General features: G+C 43.8%; 1 protein-coding gene across 1 annotated transcript in view; it reads right to left on the reverse strand.

The window, feature by feature from the left end:
• Positions 1-20,023, reverse strand: part of LOC134965156 (sialic acid-binding Ig-like lectin 13) — a 265,550-nt gene that overhangs the window by 28,101 nt on the left and 217,426 nt on the right. The window contains exon 8 of the mRNA XM_063941678.1: positions 8,101-8,142. Coding sequence (XP_063797748.1) covers positions 8,101-8,142 — 42 coding nt within the window. The remainder of the gene's footprint in view (positions 1-8,100; positions 8,143-20,023) is intronic.

Raw genomic sequence — 20,023 nt, forward strand, 5'->3', positions numbered from 1 at the left:
ATTAGATAAAAAGTAAAATTATGAATGTACAGACGGATCGTGTATTCTAATGTGCAGATGAATTCAGAGAAGGATTGAATCCTGTTTTTAAGGTAGGAACACGCTGTAGTTTATGTGTTCATTCATACCTTTCGGTGCGACCGTATTAAGTTTGAATGTCCACTCACTTTCCCTTCTGAGTAAGGCTCTGGTTATGTCTCCTCCTCTGATGCCTAAACTGACACGTTCCAAGCCAAAAACACTGAAGCTCTCAAGGGAGCCGGAATGTGTCTGCAGGAAATGTTGAGCTACCGTAGTAATTTGCTTCTTCTTTTGTAAATCGATTCTTGCATTCCTGATTGATCCTATATGTTCAAGTATTCATACTTTGAGCATACGGGTTGTCATCCCTATATATCTTTTTGGACAGGTGCATTCTATGCAGTAAATAACATTAATACTTCTGCAATTAATGTGACCTTTGATTTTGATGGTGTCATCATATCTGTCTTCTATGGTTTTCACCATAGAGATATATTGGCAAATTTTGCAGTGGCCCCAAGGGAAACTCCCTGTAATTGTGGGTTCCTTGGGAGGTTGCATAACAAAATGGCTTTTAACCAATTGGTCTTTTAAATTTGAAGCTCTACGCTAGCTCATATCTACTTGTGTCTTTAAGTGTGCCCCAAGGTCTTGGTCCAAAAGGGCTATCGGACAATATTATTGTGTAATAGCAATATAGAGATATATACTGGCGCCGGTTGTGAAACCAATAAGGGACGATAATTTGTTAAGATAAAAAAATCACAAACTTTTAATAAACATAGTAAAATGATTAATTAGATAAATCAGATATAGTCATACTATCTTTATCTGTTCCTAAATCAGAAACAAAGGATGTTAAAAGATGTTGATTAGGACCAATTGGATCCCACTCATGATGTATATTATATGTACACAGTCTCCGGTTAGGACTCCCTCCTCATTATTTTTTGGTTCACTTGAGATAATAGTAGTTACCCAGTCCTTATGGATGTTGTCCCCAGGATCTCAGTTTAGCAGGTGAGAATCCAATTAGCAGCAGGGGAATAATTCCATGTTGCAATGGGCTTATAGTGTCCAATAGGGGCAAAGTATGTATAGCATCACATGCTCCTGAGGAAGCTGGCAGAGCCATTAGACCAGCGAAACGCGTTGAGCTAAGGACACTGACCATCAGCTTTGGACCCACCTGGCATCTCCGGTAACAATTGGACTCTTTGCCCCTATTGGACACTACAAGCCCATTGCAACCTGGAATTATTCCACTGCTGCTAATTGGATTCTCACCTGCTAAACTGAGATCCTGGGGACAACATCCATAAGGACTGGGTAACTACTATTATCTCAAGTGAACCAAAAAATAATGAGGAGGGAGTCCTAACCGGAGACTGTGTACATATAATATACACCATGAGTGGGATCCAATTGGTCATAATCAACAGCTTTTAACATCCTTTGTTTCTGATTTAGGAACAGATAAAGATAGTATGACTATATCTGATTTATTTATATAAATCATTTTACTATGTTTATTAAAAGTTTGTGATTTTTTATCTTAACAAATTATCGTCCCTTATTGGTTTCACAGCCGGCGCCAGTATATATCTCTATATTGCTGTTTCACTTCATTTAGGGGCTGACCCCCCCTCTACTGGCTGCCGCTGACAGCGCACTCATATTCTTTCTTCTTGCTTTATTGTATAATAGATTTGATGGTTCTCCACTCTGCACAAAAATCGCTCACAAATCTGATCTTATCTTCTGCTGGTTTGTCGGGTTTATCCTGAAACACCAAAGAATCTCTTGTATTATTCAAAGCCTTCTTGGCTTTTTTAATTGTTCTGGAGCTGTAGCCCCGTTCTTTGAGTCTGTTACTTAGCTCTTTACTCCTTGTTTCAAACACCTCCTCATCAGAACAGTTTCTTCTCAATCTTAAGAACTCTCATTTCGGTATTCTTGTTCTTGTGATGTGCCATCCCAGATGACAAGTATATCATCAATATAGCGTGTCCAAAGGCAAATATGCCTATTGAAATTCTCCAGAGTATCCTGGAACACTACTTCCTTCTCCCACCAACCCAGGAAGAGGTTTGCATATGTGGGGGGCACATGCGTCCCCCATTGCTGTCCCTCTTACCTGGGTGTAGAAGTGATTGTCAAATAGGAAATCATTTTTGCGGAGTACCACATTCAGTAATGTGAACAGGAAATTGTGGAAGTCCTCTGCTTCCCCTGTATCCACAAAATATTTGACCACTTGTATTCCCTGATTGTGGTCTATACTGGAATACAGGGCTTCAACATCTAGACTTACTAGAATATGGTTTTCCTCCAAGTGTATATCATACATTTTCCTTAAGACTTCTGTGGTGTCCCATGTGTAGGATGGTAACTGCATCACGTAGTCCCTGAGATGAAGATCCAAAAAGATGCTAGCTTTCTCTAAGAGACCTCCGTTGCCCAACACTATTGGTCTGCCGGGTGGACCTAAGATGTTTTTATGCACCTTAGGTGGACTAATTGTGCAACAAGATCCATGTACCTTTATCCCTCCCTAAAAATTAATTGTACACTTACCTTAGTAAGGACCATTTGGTAAGTCAAATTTTGCAGACACTATAATGGCAACTCAATATGATTACACAGACCCTGTCTCTGAAAGTCACCTACAGATATTCCTTACTGGATAACATATACATATGAATGATTACTGATATGATTGATAAGATCTACTGTTCATGACCACGGTTGGGAATGTGCATGGACAGTTCTATATAGGCATCGAAATACTCAATAGATACAGTACGAAAGGATTCCTCCTCCGCACAGAGCTATCACTATTACTATCTATTTATATATAATTTTTGAAAGATTTTCCCGTAAAAACAATATATAATATATGGATCGTTTTTCTTAAATACTCTATGTTTAAAAATCTTTTTCTATCTTCACTAGTTTTTCCCCCCTTTTTTATTGCTACTGGCATTTATTTATCTATATATACTTACAATTAATAGTATTTACAGTTATTACTTTATTTATTTTTTATTTTTCATATTTTTTTATTTTTTTTGGTGCTTCTACATCTATTTGGATTAATAGCTCCGCATTGCAGTGACAAACCATCTGCAAAACAAAAAGAGAACAATACATAATCAATCTATATCTACCGCCAGTATAAGATGGCATCGTACATTCCGGGAATTTATATATTTTTATATTTGCAATAAAGTTCTGAAAGTAAACTATGAACTACGTGCTTAATGAATGAGCAGCTGTATGTGTTCAATTTAGCTTCATGAGCACAATAGGATAGTTAACATTCCCGAAACTCTCATCTGCATTAATACGGCTACGGACACTAGGAGAGATAAAGTAGTCCTATCCAGAGTCTGTAAGATAGGTGAATATCACAGCAAAAATGGCGGCCGCAAAGTATAAAGCATGAAGCCAGGGGATCCGTTACCAGGCAACTGTGACCAAGCTGTAACTAGCGAAATGTACGTCACTTCCAGTTCCGGTCTGGGTCCGACTTCCTCTCACGGGGATAATGGACGCCGGAGATCGTTCCTCACACCACCACACCTCAGCAGCCCTTCATACAGAGGAAACATAGCGGCACTAGGCTAATCCAGCCAGCAGGTTTATTACAACCCTGCCCACTGTCTCTATTTCAATTTTTCCTTTCAATAGGAACAGGCTCTCTCATTTCAGCAGCTGGGATACCCTGCGCTGCACATCAGGCATCAGGGTTCCCTGTGCAGCAAGAAGAAAAAGCAGAAGCCAGCTCCTCTCTTCACTTTTCAAAATAGAGCGGCGTTCTTTCAGGTGTCTCTCTCATCGAGTATTCGATGTTAAAAAAACAGATACAGGACAGCAGAAGACTCCTCACCTCCATACACTCTTTTTTCTTTGTATCTTTTTTTCAACAAGGGTACAGCATTTTTTGTGTTTTATTAATACCTATGCTATATACCCTCCATTTTGTGATTTGCAATCATGAACCCATATCTAATACAATATAAGGTTGAATGCACAGACAGTGTACGCACACTTTGAGCAATTGCATTACATTTCTGCAATTTGAATTATATTCATTTGACTGTATACTCTGCATGATTTTTACACTTACATAACAACTGGTGTTGAAGGGGTGCTGTCCACACGACTGATTGGTGGAGCACCACCTATAGTCTATGTTTTGGTATTCATCAGAGGCATTTGGACAGGTTGACATTTGTTAATATTTGCAGGATAGGTGGTTACCCACATGACTGATTGGTGGGTGTTAGGATCTCCTGCTCTGTGCTGCCACGTCGCCATGGCAACCGGGAGGCAAGTGTTAGCAAAGTAAACTGAGCGCAGCTGATACTCCGGTCCGGGTTTTTACTGCGCAGTGGTTACAGGCTCTGTGCACGGCAGGGAATCCGGCACTGGTTTTGTGCTCACAGTCTGTGAGGTCTGAGTGGGGCGTGGACAGCACCTGCTATATAAACCATCCACTCAGGCTAGGCAAATGCTGCTGAATCTTTGTTTGTTAGTCAGTTCCAGAGAGTTAGCTAGTACTGTGTGACTTTGTATTTACTTGTTGCTTACTGCAAATAAGCCTTGGGATTCAGTACTTCATTCTGCCAATCCGGACCTAGCAGTAAGACTGGAGTCAGTTGTTTAACCTGCTGGGGTTCTTTTGCTATTCTGTGAACCCAGCAGGTGTTCGGCTGTACTCTCAGACCTGCTTGCTTAATCCTCCCTCACTGTGCAGGGCGTCCAGGTGTCAGTTTAGTGGCAGTAAGCTGAACCTGTGCCCTGCAAGTGGGGGTTAGGATTGTGGATACTCTCCTTGTGTCTATATTTCTATCTCTGACCAAGGAGTTTATTTCCACACCGTTGGTAACCCTTTGGGGTTTTTTCTGTTGCTCTTAGCAACATCATTTCGGGTGCTCCACATGTTAAATCACTACATCTCGCTTCATTGTCCGCTCTATTCCATCTGAGCATTCCTGACACTAGGGAGACACCCAGTTCCTGGGCCTTTGGGCTTCTCCGTTCACTTTGTGTTTATTAGTTATTCCATCACCTCCTGTGTTTGTTATGTTATACTTTCTGTGAGTTCGTTTGCTTCGCATCCCTCTCTGTTCATACACCGGTATACACCTGTTAGCACTGGTGTGCGTAACAGTGGGTTACTACTCATGAGCTCAAGTTTGGATACTCGTTTTAGGTAAAATACAAAAAAAGGGAGCACACATAAACTTAAAAAAAACAACTTTGTTTATACCTTTGTTACATGTTCGAATTAATTTTGTGTGGTGATGAATAGGACGATCAGACCTTCCAATAAACCCTATCTACAGATACATTTATGAGAGTCTGGTCTCGGGATATCAATTTATATATTTTTGTCACATTTTCGCTATACGAGTTTTTTGATTGATTTACGCTAAATCCAATTTGGTTTTAAAAATTGGCAAGGTTATTACGCAATGCAACCTTGTATATTTATTTTTGTTTTAAAAAGTATGAATTAAAAGCTACTTTTTAACCATATATCTATATATGAATTTATAAGTGTGCCCCGGAAAAGGCATTTTTAGTCGCCTTCCTTTTGCATCTTACGCAAAAATCCCTTCTTGTATAGTTCTCTTGATAGTAATGACAGAACATAACACCTGTTGTTTTACATTGCAGGAAATGGTCAAAACACCATTATAGCAGTATGGAAATTCAGTGTAGGGGTCAGCTAGCTGGGGATGTCAGCTAGTGTGGATTTAACAAAGTGTGAATTAACAAAGTGTACTATCTGAACAGTCTTATTCTGCACAATTATCTATTCCTTTTCATCTATCAGGTATGTGAGAATCACTTCTATTGCACCACAAGTCTCAGACTGCCTTAACCCACATGCAACTTGCAATCAACGTCAAGTCTTATGCTTTCCATCTGTTTACATGTATGTTCTATAAGGAGTTTCTTGTAATTGTCATTACCTACAGTATCTATATGATGGGATTCACTGAACCTTAGTTTATGGTAGCCTGCTGCCTGTTTACCAACACAGTTCAGTCTATGTTCTTTGATAGCATTTCAATCAGGTGACCAAATATTCAGATGCAGGCCTGTATCTTAATCAGATATAGTAATTCTTTAGATTCAGTGTAGGGGTCAGCTAACATAGTGTGGCTAAACAAAGTGTACTATCTGAACAGTTAAAAAATCTGTTGAAAAACATTGACCAACATCAAGGGAAAGGTAATTGTACATCTAAGGCAAATTATTCCTAAACCACTTAAACTTAACTTTACCTTTAAAACAACCACAGTGTGTTAACCACACTACTATTTCTCATTTCAATTAATGAAATTCCCACCAAAACACATTGTACTACACTCATCCTACAATACACCATATATCTCTACGCTTATCTCAAAATATCTCCAAACAAGACCTCTCCACTCTGAAATAGATCTGTGTCTCTCATCTGTACAGATTACTTGCTCCCATTCACAATTGCAGTCTCCAAACTTTCAAGCGTATATGTGTACCTGGCACTGGGGGGGGCAAATTTGGCACTGGGGGTATATGTGTACCTGGCACTGGAGGGGCATATTTGGCACTGGGGGTATATGTGTATCTGGCACTGGGGGGGCAAATTTGGCACTGGGGGTATATGTGTACCTAGCATTGGGGGGGGGGGGCATATTTGGTAGTGGGGGTATATGTGTACCTGGCATTGGAGGGGCATATTTTCCACTGGGGCTATATGTGTACCTGGCACTGGGGGGGCATATTTGGCACTCGGGTATGTGTATAGCTGGCACTGGGGGCATATGTGTATCTGTCACTGTGGGGGAATATCTGGCACTGGGGGCACATGTGGCACTGGGAGCACAGCCCTAGCAAAAAGTATTACCCCCCTGGTTACAAGCACAACACCCAGCTTATGAAATCCTTGGCAACAAGCATTAGCCCCTAGCAACGAGCATCACACCCAGTGAATGAAACTCCTGGCAACAAATATTACCCCCTGGCAAGAAGCTTGAAATCCAGCACGATACATCTGGCAACAAGCATAACACCTAGCACATGAAATCCCTGGCAACGAGCATGACACCCAGTGCATGAAACCCCTGGCAACGAGCATGACACCCTGAGCATAAAAAAATCCCTGGCACCGTGCATGGAACCAAGAGCATGAAACCCCTGGCAACGAGCAGGTAATTTAAAAGTAATTAGAAGCCTTACTGTAGGGCTTAATGTGTAATGGGAGGGCTTTATGTGTAATGGGCATTGTGGTGTGTGGCATAGGGTATAATGGGCATTGCGGTATGTGTCACAGGCATTACAGTGTGTGGAATACTATATCACGGGCATTGTGGTATGTGGTATAATGTCTCAGGGACATTGCAGTGTGTGTCATAATGTGTCACAGGCATTGTATGTGCTATAATGTATCAGGGGCATTGCAGTGTGTAGCATAATGTATAAAGGGCATTGCGATACGTGGCATAATGTGTCACAGGTATTACGGTGTTTGGCATAATGTGTCGGGGGCATTATGATGTGTGGCATATTGTGTTATGGGCATTAATGTGTGTGGCATAATGTCTAAGGGCCATTGCAGTATGTTGCATAATGTATACTGGGCATTACTATACGGAGGAAAAATAACAAATAATGTAAGATGCATGAATCAGGATAATTTTTTTCCCTGTGGTGGCCAACGTCTGGGCGTGCAGGTTGCAAAACTGGGGTATGAGGTAGTCTTTTCCTGCAATGCCACGCCCCTTTATGCAAAGTCATGCCCATTTCAGCAAAGCCACGCCCACTTTAGTACTGCCAATTATTGCCAGAGAATGTTTTGGCTTGGGGGAGAACATTTTTTAGTTATGCCACTGTTCCCTATAGATTGTAAGCTTGCGAGCAGGGCCTTCCTACCTCTATGTCTGTCTGTTATTACCCAGTTTATCTTATCACTTTTGTTCTTCCGATTGCAGAACACAACGGAATATACTGCGCTATTTAAGAACAATAAATAAATAAATAGACAAATAAATATTGAAGCTAAATATCTCACTGTACCTGTAGATGAGGAGATGGACACCACTGGTTTTCTCGGTTGATCTGTAATGAAATGACAATGGATGTTTTAGAAATGATTGTTCATTTTTTGCGGGGTTTTATTTTTGGTAAATGTACTGTTCTTACTGTAACATAAACGCTGCATTGATTAATGGGCAACAGACATCATACAAGAAATGAGGCTTTTACTAGCCAGATGAAAACTGTACAGCTGACAGTGGAGGATGGAGGTAGTATACTGAGAGCTTAATATATTAATCTAATTACACACACTGCAAGAGGTAAATTTACAAGCCATTGGCATCAAGTTTTTGGGCAATTTTCTGTCGCTTTTGTAAACTGACCAAAACTGCCTATTTTCAAAAAGACTGTTTATCGGGCCAAACCGACTAAAAACGAGAGATGAGCGGATTACATGGAATCCAAGCTGCTCTGATCTTCTGGGATCCAAGTCTACCCGATCCACAGCTTGGGGTTGCCACCAGAACCCGAGTGACTGTGCTGTGTCCAGACTCCATACAAGTGTTGGTGCTTTGTCCTTACAAGTGGCAGTGCTGTGTCCATACTCCATACAATTGGTTGTACTGTGTCCATATAGAGTGGCTGTGCTGTGTCCATCCAGAAGTGACTGTCCAGTGTCCTTCTCCAATGCTGCCGACACACCTGTCCAGTGTCCATCCGCTCCAGTCTTGATGTACCTGTTCACTACAATTCTGCTCAAGTGCTGCCGACGCACCTGTCCAGTGTCCATCTGCTCTAGCACTGCCAATGCACCTGTCCAGTGTCCATCTGCTCTAGCACTGCCAATGCACCTGTCCAGTGTCCATCTGCTCTTGCACTGCCAATGCACCTGTCCAGTGTCCATCTGCTCTAGCACTGCCAATGCACCTGTCCAGTGTCCATCTGCTCTAGACATGCCAATGCACCTGTCCAGTGTCCATCGGCTTGATTGCTAAAAATGCACCTGTCCAGTGCCCATCCACTCCAGTGTAAACAAAGGTTTTAAAAAAAATTAAGAAAAGTAAACAAAGCACTCAAAAAGTTACAAAAAGTAAAAAAAAAAAAAAAATTGTGTGTGCTGTACCCGACTGTGTACGGGTGGTCTTCAGTATGCCGGCGGTCGGGATCCTGGCGCACAGTATAGCGGCGCCGGAATCCCGTCAGCCGGCATACCGACACTTATTCTCCCTCATGGGGGTCCACGACCCCCCTGGAAGGAGACTAAAATAGCATGGCGAACGCAGCAAGCACGCAAAGGGGGTCATTTGCGCTCGCCACACTGTTGGTATGCCGGCGGTCGGGCTCCTGCCGCCGGTATGCTGGTCGCCGGGAGCCCGACCGCCGGCATACCATACTACACCCCTGTGTACAAGTACTGTGACTCTGCAGGCTGTACCCACTGTGTATACATAACATATAAGTACTATGACTGCTGTGTGGCAATGTTTCATAGATGTGCTATAAACTGACGTGTGTTTGTGCCGCTGCTCTGTCGCTTAGTAACCAGCCAGCTAGCTCCAGCCTTTGGCGGATGAAAACAATATTGTGAGCTGTGAGGTGCTTCAAAATTGACTGTAAATTAATGGAATTACTGTTATTGAAGTTAATGATACTCTAAGATCCAAAACAGGCCAAATAATGTAGTTTTAGCTTTTTATTGTAAGTTTTTGGGAGAAAATACAAAACCAAAACCAGTCACGGCGATATCCAAAACCGAATCCAAAACCAGTCAATGAATTAGAACCAAAACCAGCAAAAATAGTCCATCTCTACTAAAAATCCATCTAGAACACTTTATAACATTGGACCTACAGTCATTCTAATTCAGAGATGTGCACAGATCGTGTTTTGGTTTTTCAAAACCACCATCAAGTGTTTTGGGTTTGGTCTTGGATCAGGGTTTCTTTTAAAATTTATAAAAATTTATAAAAACAGCTAAAATCATGTAACTTTGACCTGTCTTTGTTCAAATAGTAGTTTGCAAGCGTGCATATATTTTTTTTAAAATGTATTATTTACTAGCTGGAGTATCCGGCGTTGCCCGGGATGTTAAGAATGCCTGTTTACAAAAATAAATGTAAATATTTAACACACAGTATAAATAACATTGTAGATAGCTGAATACCCGTGCTTCACTATGGGATGAGGATGGTAAATGAGAATAATAGTTGTTCGCTAATTTATGTTGGTTGGAGATCTAGAGCACTTTGGTGGTCATTCCGAGTTGTTCGCTCGTTGCCGATTTTTTTCTATGCTGCGATTTGTTGCTAAATGGTACGCAGGGCGCATGCGCTTAGTTATTTAACTATAAACTTAGCAGTTTTGCTGTTGTTCGTGCGGCACTTTTCAGTCGCTCTGCTGATCGGTGAATGATTGACAGGAAAGGGGCGTTTCTGGGTGGTAACTGAGCGGTTTCTGGGAGTGTGCTAAAAAACGCAGGCGCGTCAGGTAAAAACGCGGGCGTGTCTGGAGAAATGGGGGAGTGGCTGTCCGAACGCAGGGCGTGTTTGTGATGTCAAACCACGAACTAAACGGACCGAGGTGATTGTAATCTAGGAGTAGGTCTGGAGCTACTCAGAAACTGCAAGGAATTATTTAGTAGCAATTCTGCTAATCTTTCGTTCGCTATTCCGCTAAGCTAAGATACACTCCCAGAGGGCGGCGGCATAGCGAGTGCAATGCTGCTAAAAGCAGCTTGCGAGCGAACAACTCGGAATGAGGGCCTTTGTGTAGTGGCTGGACCCCTTTTTGGTCCCCCAAGGGACCCTGCTCTTCCCACTATACAACTCTCAGTCTGTGGCTTCCTGCTGCCTCCATTCCCCTCCTCACATCATGTAGCTCTGTCATCAGTGACATATCATGCATGTCCTGATATACTCTGTGCTGCTGGCCCACCCCTAGGGGTGCTAGTGGTGTGTTACCCACACAGTGTTTGTTCTCAGAGTGTAAGTCATTTGTGTAGCAAGTTTGGTGTAAATTGCTCCAGGCATTCCAGAGTTATGCTGTGCTAAAAAAAACTATGGGGGTAATTCTGAGTTGATCGCAGCAGCAAGAAAGTTAGCAATTGGGCAAAACCATGTGCACTGCAGGTGTGGCAGATATAACATTTGCAGAGAGAGTTAGATTTGGGTGGGTTATTTTATTTCTGTGCAGGGTCAATACTGGCTGCTTTATTTTTACACTGCAATTTAGATTGCAGATTGAACACACCCAAATCTAACTCTCTCTCCACATGTTATATCTGCCCCCCCTGCACTGCACATGGTTTTGCCCAATTTCTAAAAAAATTCCTGCTGCGATCAACTTGGAATTACCCCCTATGTGCTGCTGCCTCACCCCTAGGGGTGCTAGGGGTGTCTGACCCCCACAGAGTTTGTTCCCAGATTGTAAATCAGATGTGTACCAAGTTTGGTGTAAATTGCTCCAGGCCTTCCACAGTTTTGCTGTCTGCTGACATACTCTGTGCTGCTGTCCCACATCTAGGGGTGCTAGTGGTGTCTGACCTCCACAGTGTTTGTTTCCAGAGTGTAAGTCATATGTGTACCAAGTTTGTTGTAAATTGCTGCAGGCATTCCAGAGTTATTCTGTCTGCTGAAATACTCAGTGCTGCTGCCTCACCACTAGGGGTGCTTGGGGTGTCTTTCCCCCACAGTGTTTGTTTCCAGATTGTAAGGCATATGTGTACCAAATTTGGAGTACATTGCTCCAGCAATTCCAGAGTTATGATGTCTCTTGATATACTCTGTGCTGCTGTCTCCCCCCCTAGGGGTGCTAGGGACTTCTAATTTTTTTAGTTGCCTCCGCTGTGTTTTAATACGCTCGTATGTAAAATGTCACAATCTTCGCTTGTAAACTGTGGATTTGTATCATCATCCCAGTGTTGTGAGTTTTGGATTCAATATAAGTTTCTGTGGCGGTTATTTAGGCTCCAGTTAGGGTTAGGCATCACAAGGGAGGGATAGGGATAGGCTGCATGGGGGAAGGGTTAGGTTTAGGCCACTGGAGGGGAAGGTTAGGGGGTGTAAAATGAGTACTGATATAAAGGACTCGGTAGCCAGATTTTCCATTGAAACACTGTGTCTTTACTGGCATCAGACACAGGGTCTAATTCTGAGTTGATTGCAGCAGCAAGTTTGTTAGCAATTGGGCAAAACCATGTGCACTGTAGGGGGGGGGGGGGCAGATATAACATGTGCAGAGAGAATAAATACTGGCTGCTTTGTTTTTACACTGCAATTTAGATTTCAATTTGAATAAACCCCACCCAAATCTAACTCTCTCTGCACATGTTACATCTGTCCCCCTGCAGTGCACATGGGCCCTCATTCCGAGTCGTTCGCTCGGTAAATTTCTTTGCATCGCAGCGTTTTTCTGCTTAGTACGCATGCGCAATGTTCGCACTGCGACTGCGCCAAGTATTTTTGCTATGAAGATAGTATTTTTACTCACGGCTTTTTCTTCGCTCCGGCGATCGTAGTGTGATTGACAGGAAATGGGTGTTACTGGGCGGAAACACAGCGTTTTATGGGCGTGTGGATAAAAACGCTACCGTTTCCGGAAAAAACGCAGGAGTGGCCGGAGAAACGGGGGACTGTCTGGGCCAACGCTGGGTGTGTTTGTGACGTCAAACCAGGAACGACAAGCACTGAACTGATCGCAGATGCAGAGTAAGTCTGAAGCTACTCTGAAACTGCTAAGAAGTTAGTAATCGCAATATTGCGAATACATCGTTCGCAATTTTAAGAAGCTAAGATTCACTCCCAGTAGGCGGCGGCTTAGCGTGTGTAACTCTGCTAAAATCGTCTTGCGAGCGAACGACTCGGAATGAGGGCCATGGTTTTGCCCAACTGCTAACAAACTTGCTGCTGCAATCAACTCAGAATTACCCCAACTGTGCATAGCATACATAGACTTGGGCCAGGTCATACAGGTACCTTCAGAACATAAAAGGTCTTAGCACTTCCCATGCTCAATAATCATTCTGCTGCAACTGTTTAAATAAATACTAGAGTTCATTTTCTGTACAAATTGTGTTTGCTGTCAGTGCCATGCCCCACTGCGTTCACATAAATATAAGTACTGTCAGTCTGCAGTGTGAGTTGTCATATGCAAACATGTTTAAATTAATAAATTCTATAGTTCTTTTTTTTACAACTTGTGTGTGCTGTAATTGCCGTACCCCACTATGTTCAAAAAAGTATTAGCACTGAGTCAATATGGATCATGATCAGTCAATAGAAGAACAGGATCAGCAACCAAGTACTAGTGCCATGGCTGCTAACAGTCATGTTAGTAGTAGAACAAAAGAAGGTTGTTCAGGGAGCAGAAAGTTTAGGAAAGGGCACCTGAAATCAAAATATTTCACACTGTTATAAAAATAGGTAGAGGTGTTACATTTAAAACCGACAAATCAGTGCCCAAAAAAATGAACACTAAGGCTGAAAACCAAACTGAGGTGAGTCGTGTGATGTCCACTTTAGCTATGTGTGAGTCTGACATTTCTCAGACTGTGCTCGTACTGTGTAGCCTTCATCACCTCATTCCACAATTTCTGTACCATATAAAAATGTGGGGTGAGCAGTAAGTAAAGATGGTGATGATGATAATGAGGACATACTAGAAATTGAAGAGACTACTTTGGAAGCTAAACAGGATGAGGGGGCAGCAGTTCTTCCCTATGATAAAAAGAAAGCCATTGTGATTCCTGGGCATAAGACCAATAAGACACCTCTTGGATGTGGAATTACTGTATGTTTATCAATCCTGCCAATTTTTAAAGGCATCTGCTCCATTTGTGAGCCAAAGATAGTAGAAGTACAGAATGGACGGTAATAATCTAGGCACCTCTCCGTGTTACATCATTTGTGGCAAGTTCATGAAAATAATTTGACAAATTATAATAATTTCTTGTCATTAACACTCCCTCTTTATCAACCTCATTAGTGATCAGAGGTAGTCTTTCCAAAATGTTGGTTTGTGGGGGCACAAACAAATCAAGCACTTCATCCCCAGTCCCTGTCACAAAAGTGCTTGGTTTGTTAAACTGTGCATGCCCGTCATAAAAGTGGGAGGAAGAGCCCATGGACCATTTCATCTTGTACCACTTTTTGAAGTTGAACAGCCACACTGTGCGTGCCGCCCACTGCTGTCGCTTAGCTTACTTAGCCAGCTAGCTTGGTGCAACATTTTGGCCTAAACTAGATGAAAAAAATATTGTGAGCTGTGAGGTGGTCCTAAATTGACTGGAAATGACGGCTAATTAATATTATTAAGATTAATAATACTGTAGGAACAAAAATAGACCCACATTTTATGATTTTAGCAGTTTTTATCAATTACAAAAATACAAAAGCAAAACTAAAACACATGAGTTCAGTTTTGGCAAAACCAAAACACAAAGTTAATACAGATACAAAACCAAAACACGGGGATCTGCACACATCTCAAGTATATATAGTATTATTAACATTAGTAACATTAATTTTCAGTCAGTTTTGCCAACCTCACGATATACTCTCCTGTGTGAAATGGCACTGGAAATCACAAGAGATGGATTTACACACAGGGTCGCCATTAGGGGGGGACTGCTGGGACAGGAGCACTGATCCCGGATTGAGAGAGGACCCTTCCCTGGCCCCTAAAATAGGGACTGACACTACACTAACCTGCCAAAACAATAGACCTGCCTGTGGCTAGCGAGTTTGGGAGAAGCACAGGATTCGTAGGATAAAACGTAAAGTAAGGTTACAGGGAAAAAAAATTGTATGAGGTCCCCAGCCAATCAACAACCAGCCACTGGACCTCTCAGCCTTTTCTGTTACTGGAAAATCAGGGGAAAAACCAGTGTGGGGTCCAGATTTTCCGATTAGCAGCTCCATGCTGAACCAGATAGGGTCCCCTACTATAGCTTAAATCAGCCCCTAACTAGTCAGCCCATGCCTGGAATTCCTTGGAAATAGTGGACCCCCCTTCCCCCAAAAAAAGGGCCCCAATTCATAAAGGACAATATTATTTTCTATTTTTCACACCATTAAACCTAGATTCGCTGCCCCAGGAGTGCGGGGAATAGCCCCGAGCTTTCATCCCAAGCCTAGGGGTTTCTTAGGAGGGGGAAACCCTTTTTTGTGGGGAAATCAGCCCAGTTCTTTTTACTGGAAAATCAGGAGTGGGAGCAACATTGCGCTTGTTTTTCCCCATATTTTCCTGTACCAGTGCAGGCAAAGAGGCCCTGGGTTGATTACTGATTGGGGGGACCCCACATCTTTTCTTAATATTAAACCTTTCTTTACTTTTTATTGTACAGAAGCCTGCACAGGTCATAGTGATCTGCGTAGTGCTTAGTTTTGGACATCATGGGGGGGGGGGGGAGAGGTAATAGAGTCCGAGTTGACCTGCCGAACGAATACTTTTTCTGCAGCAGGGTACACTGGGTTCCACAGGAAATAACATTGGGGATGTAGAGTAGGATCTTGATCCGTGGCACCAACAGGCTAAAAGCTTTGACTGTTCCCAGAATGCATAGCGCCGCCTCCTCTATAACCCCGCCTCCGTGCACAGGAGATCAGTTTTGTAGTTGGTGCCTGCAGGCAGACAACAGGCAGGGCTGCTCCAAGTAGCCCTCAGAAGAGCTTTTTAAGTGAATTTTGAAGACTTCAGGGGCTGCAACAGAAACACTTAGTGTTAGATGTCAGTCAGACATCTCCTGCTGCAGCTCCATCATCTCCCCCAGCGGCGTTGTATACTCCCGTGCCCTGGTTGCCGGGTACTTACAGCGGAGGCTCCGGTTTTCTTCAGTTAGACACACACACCACCGCAGCTCTTCAGGATCGCATGGCCGAACTTAGGGAGGAGGTAAGAGGGTCCTCCAGGCATCACCCGCTGCAAATCGCGATCCGGCGTGGCCGGTGGGAGGTGGGCCGCGTGTGCTAGCGTGGATACTGTGGCAGTACAGCGACCCCACTAGACCACCAGGGCAAGGGTACTGGTTGGTTTTACTAAAAACTGTTTGTTATATGGCCCACAGTACCCGATGGGGAAGTCCAGCAAGGGGATAAGGCATTGACCTGTTGCCTCTTCCCCAGCCCCAGGGCGCCATTTAGAGTAAATGTTCCCACCCTGGAGCTGCATCTCTCTCTCCCTCCCTCACTCCCTGTCAATGTTTGGGTACCATTAGGACAAACTGAGCTGATCTTGGGACTGTTTGGGCAAATCTTTCCCTGTAAAGCCGCCTGCATGTCAGCGCTGTGCATTTTACAGGACACTTAAGTATTCTACATGTCTGCTGACAGTGTTAGTTAAGAAACAGTGCATTTCGTCAGGGTTATTTAGTACAAGTACCTTGTGATATACATCCAGTATTTACTGTGCATTGATATATCATTATCTATTGATTGTATAGCTGTACTTAGTATTACTTTGCATTGCTAGTCCAGTACAGTTTTATTGCATGTCTTAATTTCTGCATTGTACATGTGACTGTGTGTGTGTTCATATACAGCTGCTGCGTGACTTCCATTTTGTGTATCTCACTCACCTTGCTATCCCTATATTTTGTACCCTGAGGGGTTTAGGTGTGTCAGGTTTATTGATTAATATAAGTGTTTCATAGGATATACTTATTGTGTATTTTTCACTGTGATTTTCAGTCACCAAATAGCTGTTGAATTCTCTGTTTGTGCTAACTGCACAGGGCGTTCTTGTTAAGGTATTAGACTGCTGATATTGTACTGTTGCCTGTAATTTGAGCTTATGGATATGTCAGCTACAAGGGGCGACGGTGCTACGGCTGATCCCACAGTGTGTGGTGGTGATGCTTCTGACACATTAGAGGAAAACATAGCAGCAGAGGGTTCAGGTTCTGGGGGTTCCCTACCCCCCCGCTGGGACAGTAGCAATGGGGGTGCATAACGACCCACCTTGGGCTACTTTCTCCACATTATTAAGTACCCTGGTAACTAGACTTACGCCCCCTATGGGACCTCAAATGCCGGTACAACCGCTTATGGTCCCTGCGGTTAATCTGCCATGGGCAGATCACCTGTCCACTCAGTTACAGCAATTGAACCGCTCACTGACTAAACAGAAATCTAACCCTCGCCCGCCTAAGACCAAGGGGTCTTCTAAGCGGGCCATTACTTCCTCCCAATCCACTCACGTCCCAGACACCTCGTCTGATAAGGAGGTCATGTATACTAACCCCACAGACACTGATCCAGATACTTCTGATGGGGAATCGGCCTCACAGGTGGATGTTACTGACTTATTGGAGGCTATCGGGCTGATTCTTCAAATTTCTGATGACGCTGAGCCTGAAACTACCTCTAAGAAACCGGACAGATTTAAACATCAGAAGGTTGTTAAACAAGTTTTACCTCATTCTGACCATTTAGTTAACATACCTGGGAAAATCCAGGAAAGAAATTCACACCTCACAAGGAGATGCTGGCTCGCTATCCTCTCGCTGCGGAGCTAAGTAAAAATTGGGAGACACCCCCGCAGTAAATTCGCAAGTGGTGCGGCTGGTAGCGTCATCAGCCCTGCCTGTTCTGAAAGAACCGATGGATAAATGTGTGGAGGGTTGTTTTAAGGCTATTTACACCCTAGCGGGTGCTGTGCATCGGCTCGCTATTACAGCAACATGGGCAGCATAGGCTATTGAAGCGTGGGCTCAGGAGGTCGAAGCAGAGCTGCCTTCCAGCTTTTCTGATAATGCTAGACAATGCCTTTCGTATATTGTCAGGGCCTCTCATTACATTAAGGAGGTGGCTTCTGATGCCGGTATTCTGGCGGCCAAGGCTTCTACTACGTCCATTTTGGCTCGCCGGATTTTATGGTTGCGATCTTGGTCTGTGGATCTGGATTCAAAGAAAACCCTGGAGGTGCTCCCTTTTAAGGGAGACTTTCTTTTTGGAGAGGACCTCAACAAGATAGTGGCTGACTTAGCTTCTGTCAAAACAGCGTGTCTTCCTAGTACTGCTCCTTCAGTGCCGCAGTTTAAGTGTACTTCCTTTCGCTCCTTTTGTCCTACAGGTAAAGCAAAAGGTCAGGCGTACCCGAAACAGGCTCGCACTTCCAAAACCTCTAAGCCCAAACCTAAACGTGCCTGGGCTGCCCGTCAGCCTGCTTCCAAAACTGACAAGCCTGCAGCATGACGGGGCGGGCCTCCCTCTGGGGGATCCCAGGATGTGAGGCCGACTTCTACGGTTTACCTAGGAATAGTTGAAGACCACTTCCGATGCCTGGGTATAGGAAGTCGTCACTCACGGTTACACCATATCCTTCAAGAATCGTCCCCCTCATCGATTTTGCCTGACAAAAGTCCCTTCGGATCAGGTGAAGACAAAAACTCTTCATTCAGTGGTACAGTCCCTCCTGGACACAGGAGTGGTGGTACAGGTACCTCTGGCTCAGAGAGGCAAGGGGTACTATTCCCCGCTGTTCCTAGTCCCGAAACCGATTAGGTCCTCTCGGCCCATTCTCAACCTCAAGTCCTTGAACAAATTTGGCAGTCTCCAAGTTTTGTACGGAAACTCTTCGCTCTATTGTTCTGGCCTTGGAGCCCGGGAACTATATGGTCTGCTTGGTCATTCAGGATGCTTACCTGCATATTTCTATTGCAATGTTGCATCAACAGTACCTGAAGTTTGCCATGGTGAACCTCCATTATCAATTTTGGGCTTTACCTTTTGGTTTGACCACGGCTCCGTGAGTCTTCACGAAGGTCATGGCGATAATGATGGCTGTACTCAACCGTCAAGGGGTCAGGATCCTCTCGTATCTGGACGATTTTTTGATCCTGGCGAATTCCCCAAAAATTCTCCTACGCCATCTGGAAATGCCATTCCAGTTTCTGCAAGCCCACGGGTGGCTCATCAACTGGAAGAAATCTTCCCTGGTCCCAGCTCAGAGCATGGTGCACCTGGGGGCATTGTTGGACACTCACAACCAGCGGTTGTTCTTGTCTCAGGAGAAGGTCCTGAAACTTCAGGACAGGATTCGATGCTTCCTATCTCATCCGCAATTGTCGATACATTCGGTGATGCAAGTGCAAGGTCTCATGGTGTCAGCTTTCGACATGGCGGAGTATGCTCAATTACGTTCCCGCCAAGTGGGATAGCCTGCCTCACCGGATCAGATCTCACATTATCTCCTTGTCTCCGGAGGTCTGTCTGTCACTCAATTGGTGGCTGCAGGACAAACGATTGAGCAGGGTTCGGCCCTTCTGGATCTCCAACAAGGTTCACAATCACAAGGTTCCGGTCTTCGGAGCATGGACAAGGAATCCTCTAGCGGTATTCGTGGATGCTCTGGCAATTACATGGAACTTTCGGCTGCCATACATGTTCCCTCTGTTGTCACTCCTGCACAGAGTAATAAAGAAGTTCAAGCAAGAAGGAGGAATCCTACTTCTGATCGCTCCTGCGTGGCCCAGACGGCATTGGTTCTCAGACCTTCAGGGTCTCTTGTTAGAGCATCCTCTTCTGCTTCCACAACGACCAGACCTCCACGTTCAGGGCCCGTGTGTTTACCAGGAATTGGCCCATCTGGCTTTGACGGCGTGGCTCTTGAAGTATCCATACTAAGGGCAAAGGTTTTTCTAAGGCGGTCATTCAGACTATGCTGAAGGCCCTTAAGCCAGCTTCTGTTCGAATTTACCATAGGGCAGTGGTTCCCCAACTGTGTGCCTAGACTTGCAGGGGTGCCTTGGATTGGTGGTCCAGGACCAATCAACATTTTTCTGGTCAATGTAATAGGCAAAACCAGTGCTGGTGGCTGCCAATCATAAAATATGTGGACAAACGGAAGCAAATCTTGTTCCTCGCCACATAATGGAACCTAAAGATGACATATAAACACAATATTTGATTTAATATTTAAAACAAAATTTCTCGCTAAGAAATTTTTGGCCTAGGGGTGTCATGAA

This window comes from Pseudophryne corroboree, chromosome 10, assembly GCF_028390025.1.
Source record: "Pseudophryne corroboree isolate aPseCor3 chromosome 10, aPseCor3.hap2, whole genome shotgun sequence".
In the NCBI taxonomy this organism is placed as follows: Eukaryota; Metazoa; Chordata; class Amphibia; order Anura; family Myobatrachidae; genus Pseudophryne; species Pseudophryne corroboree.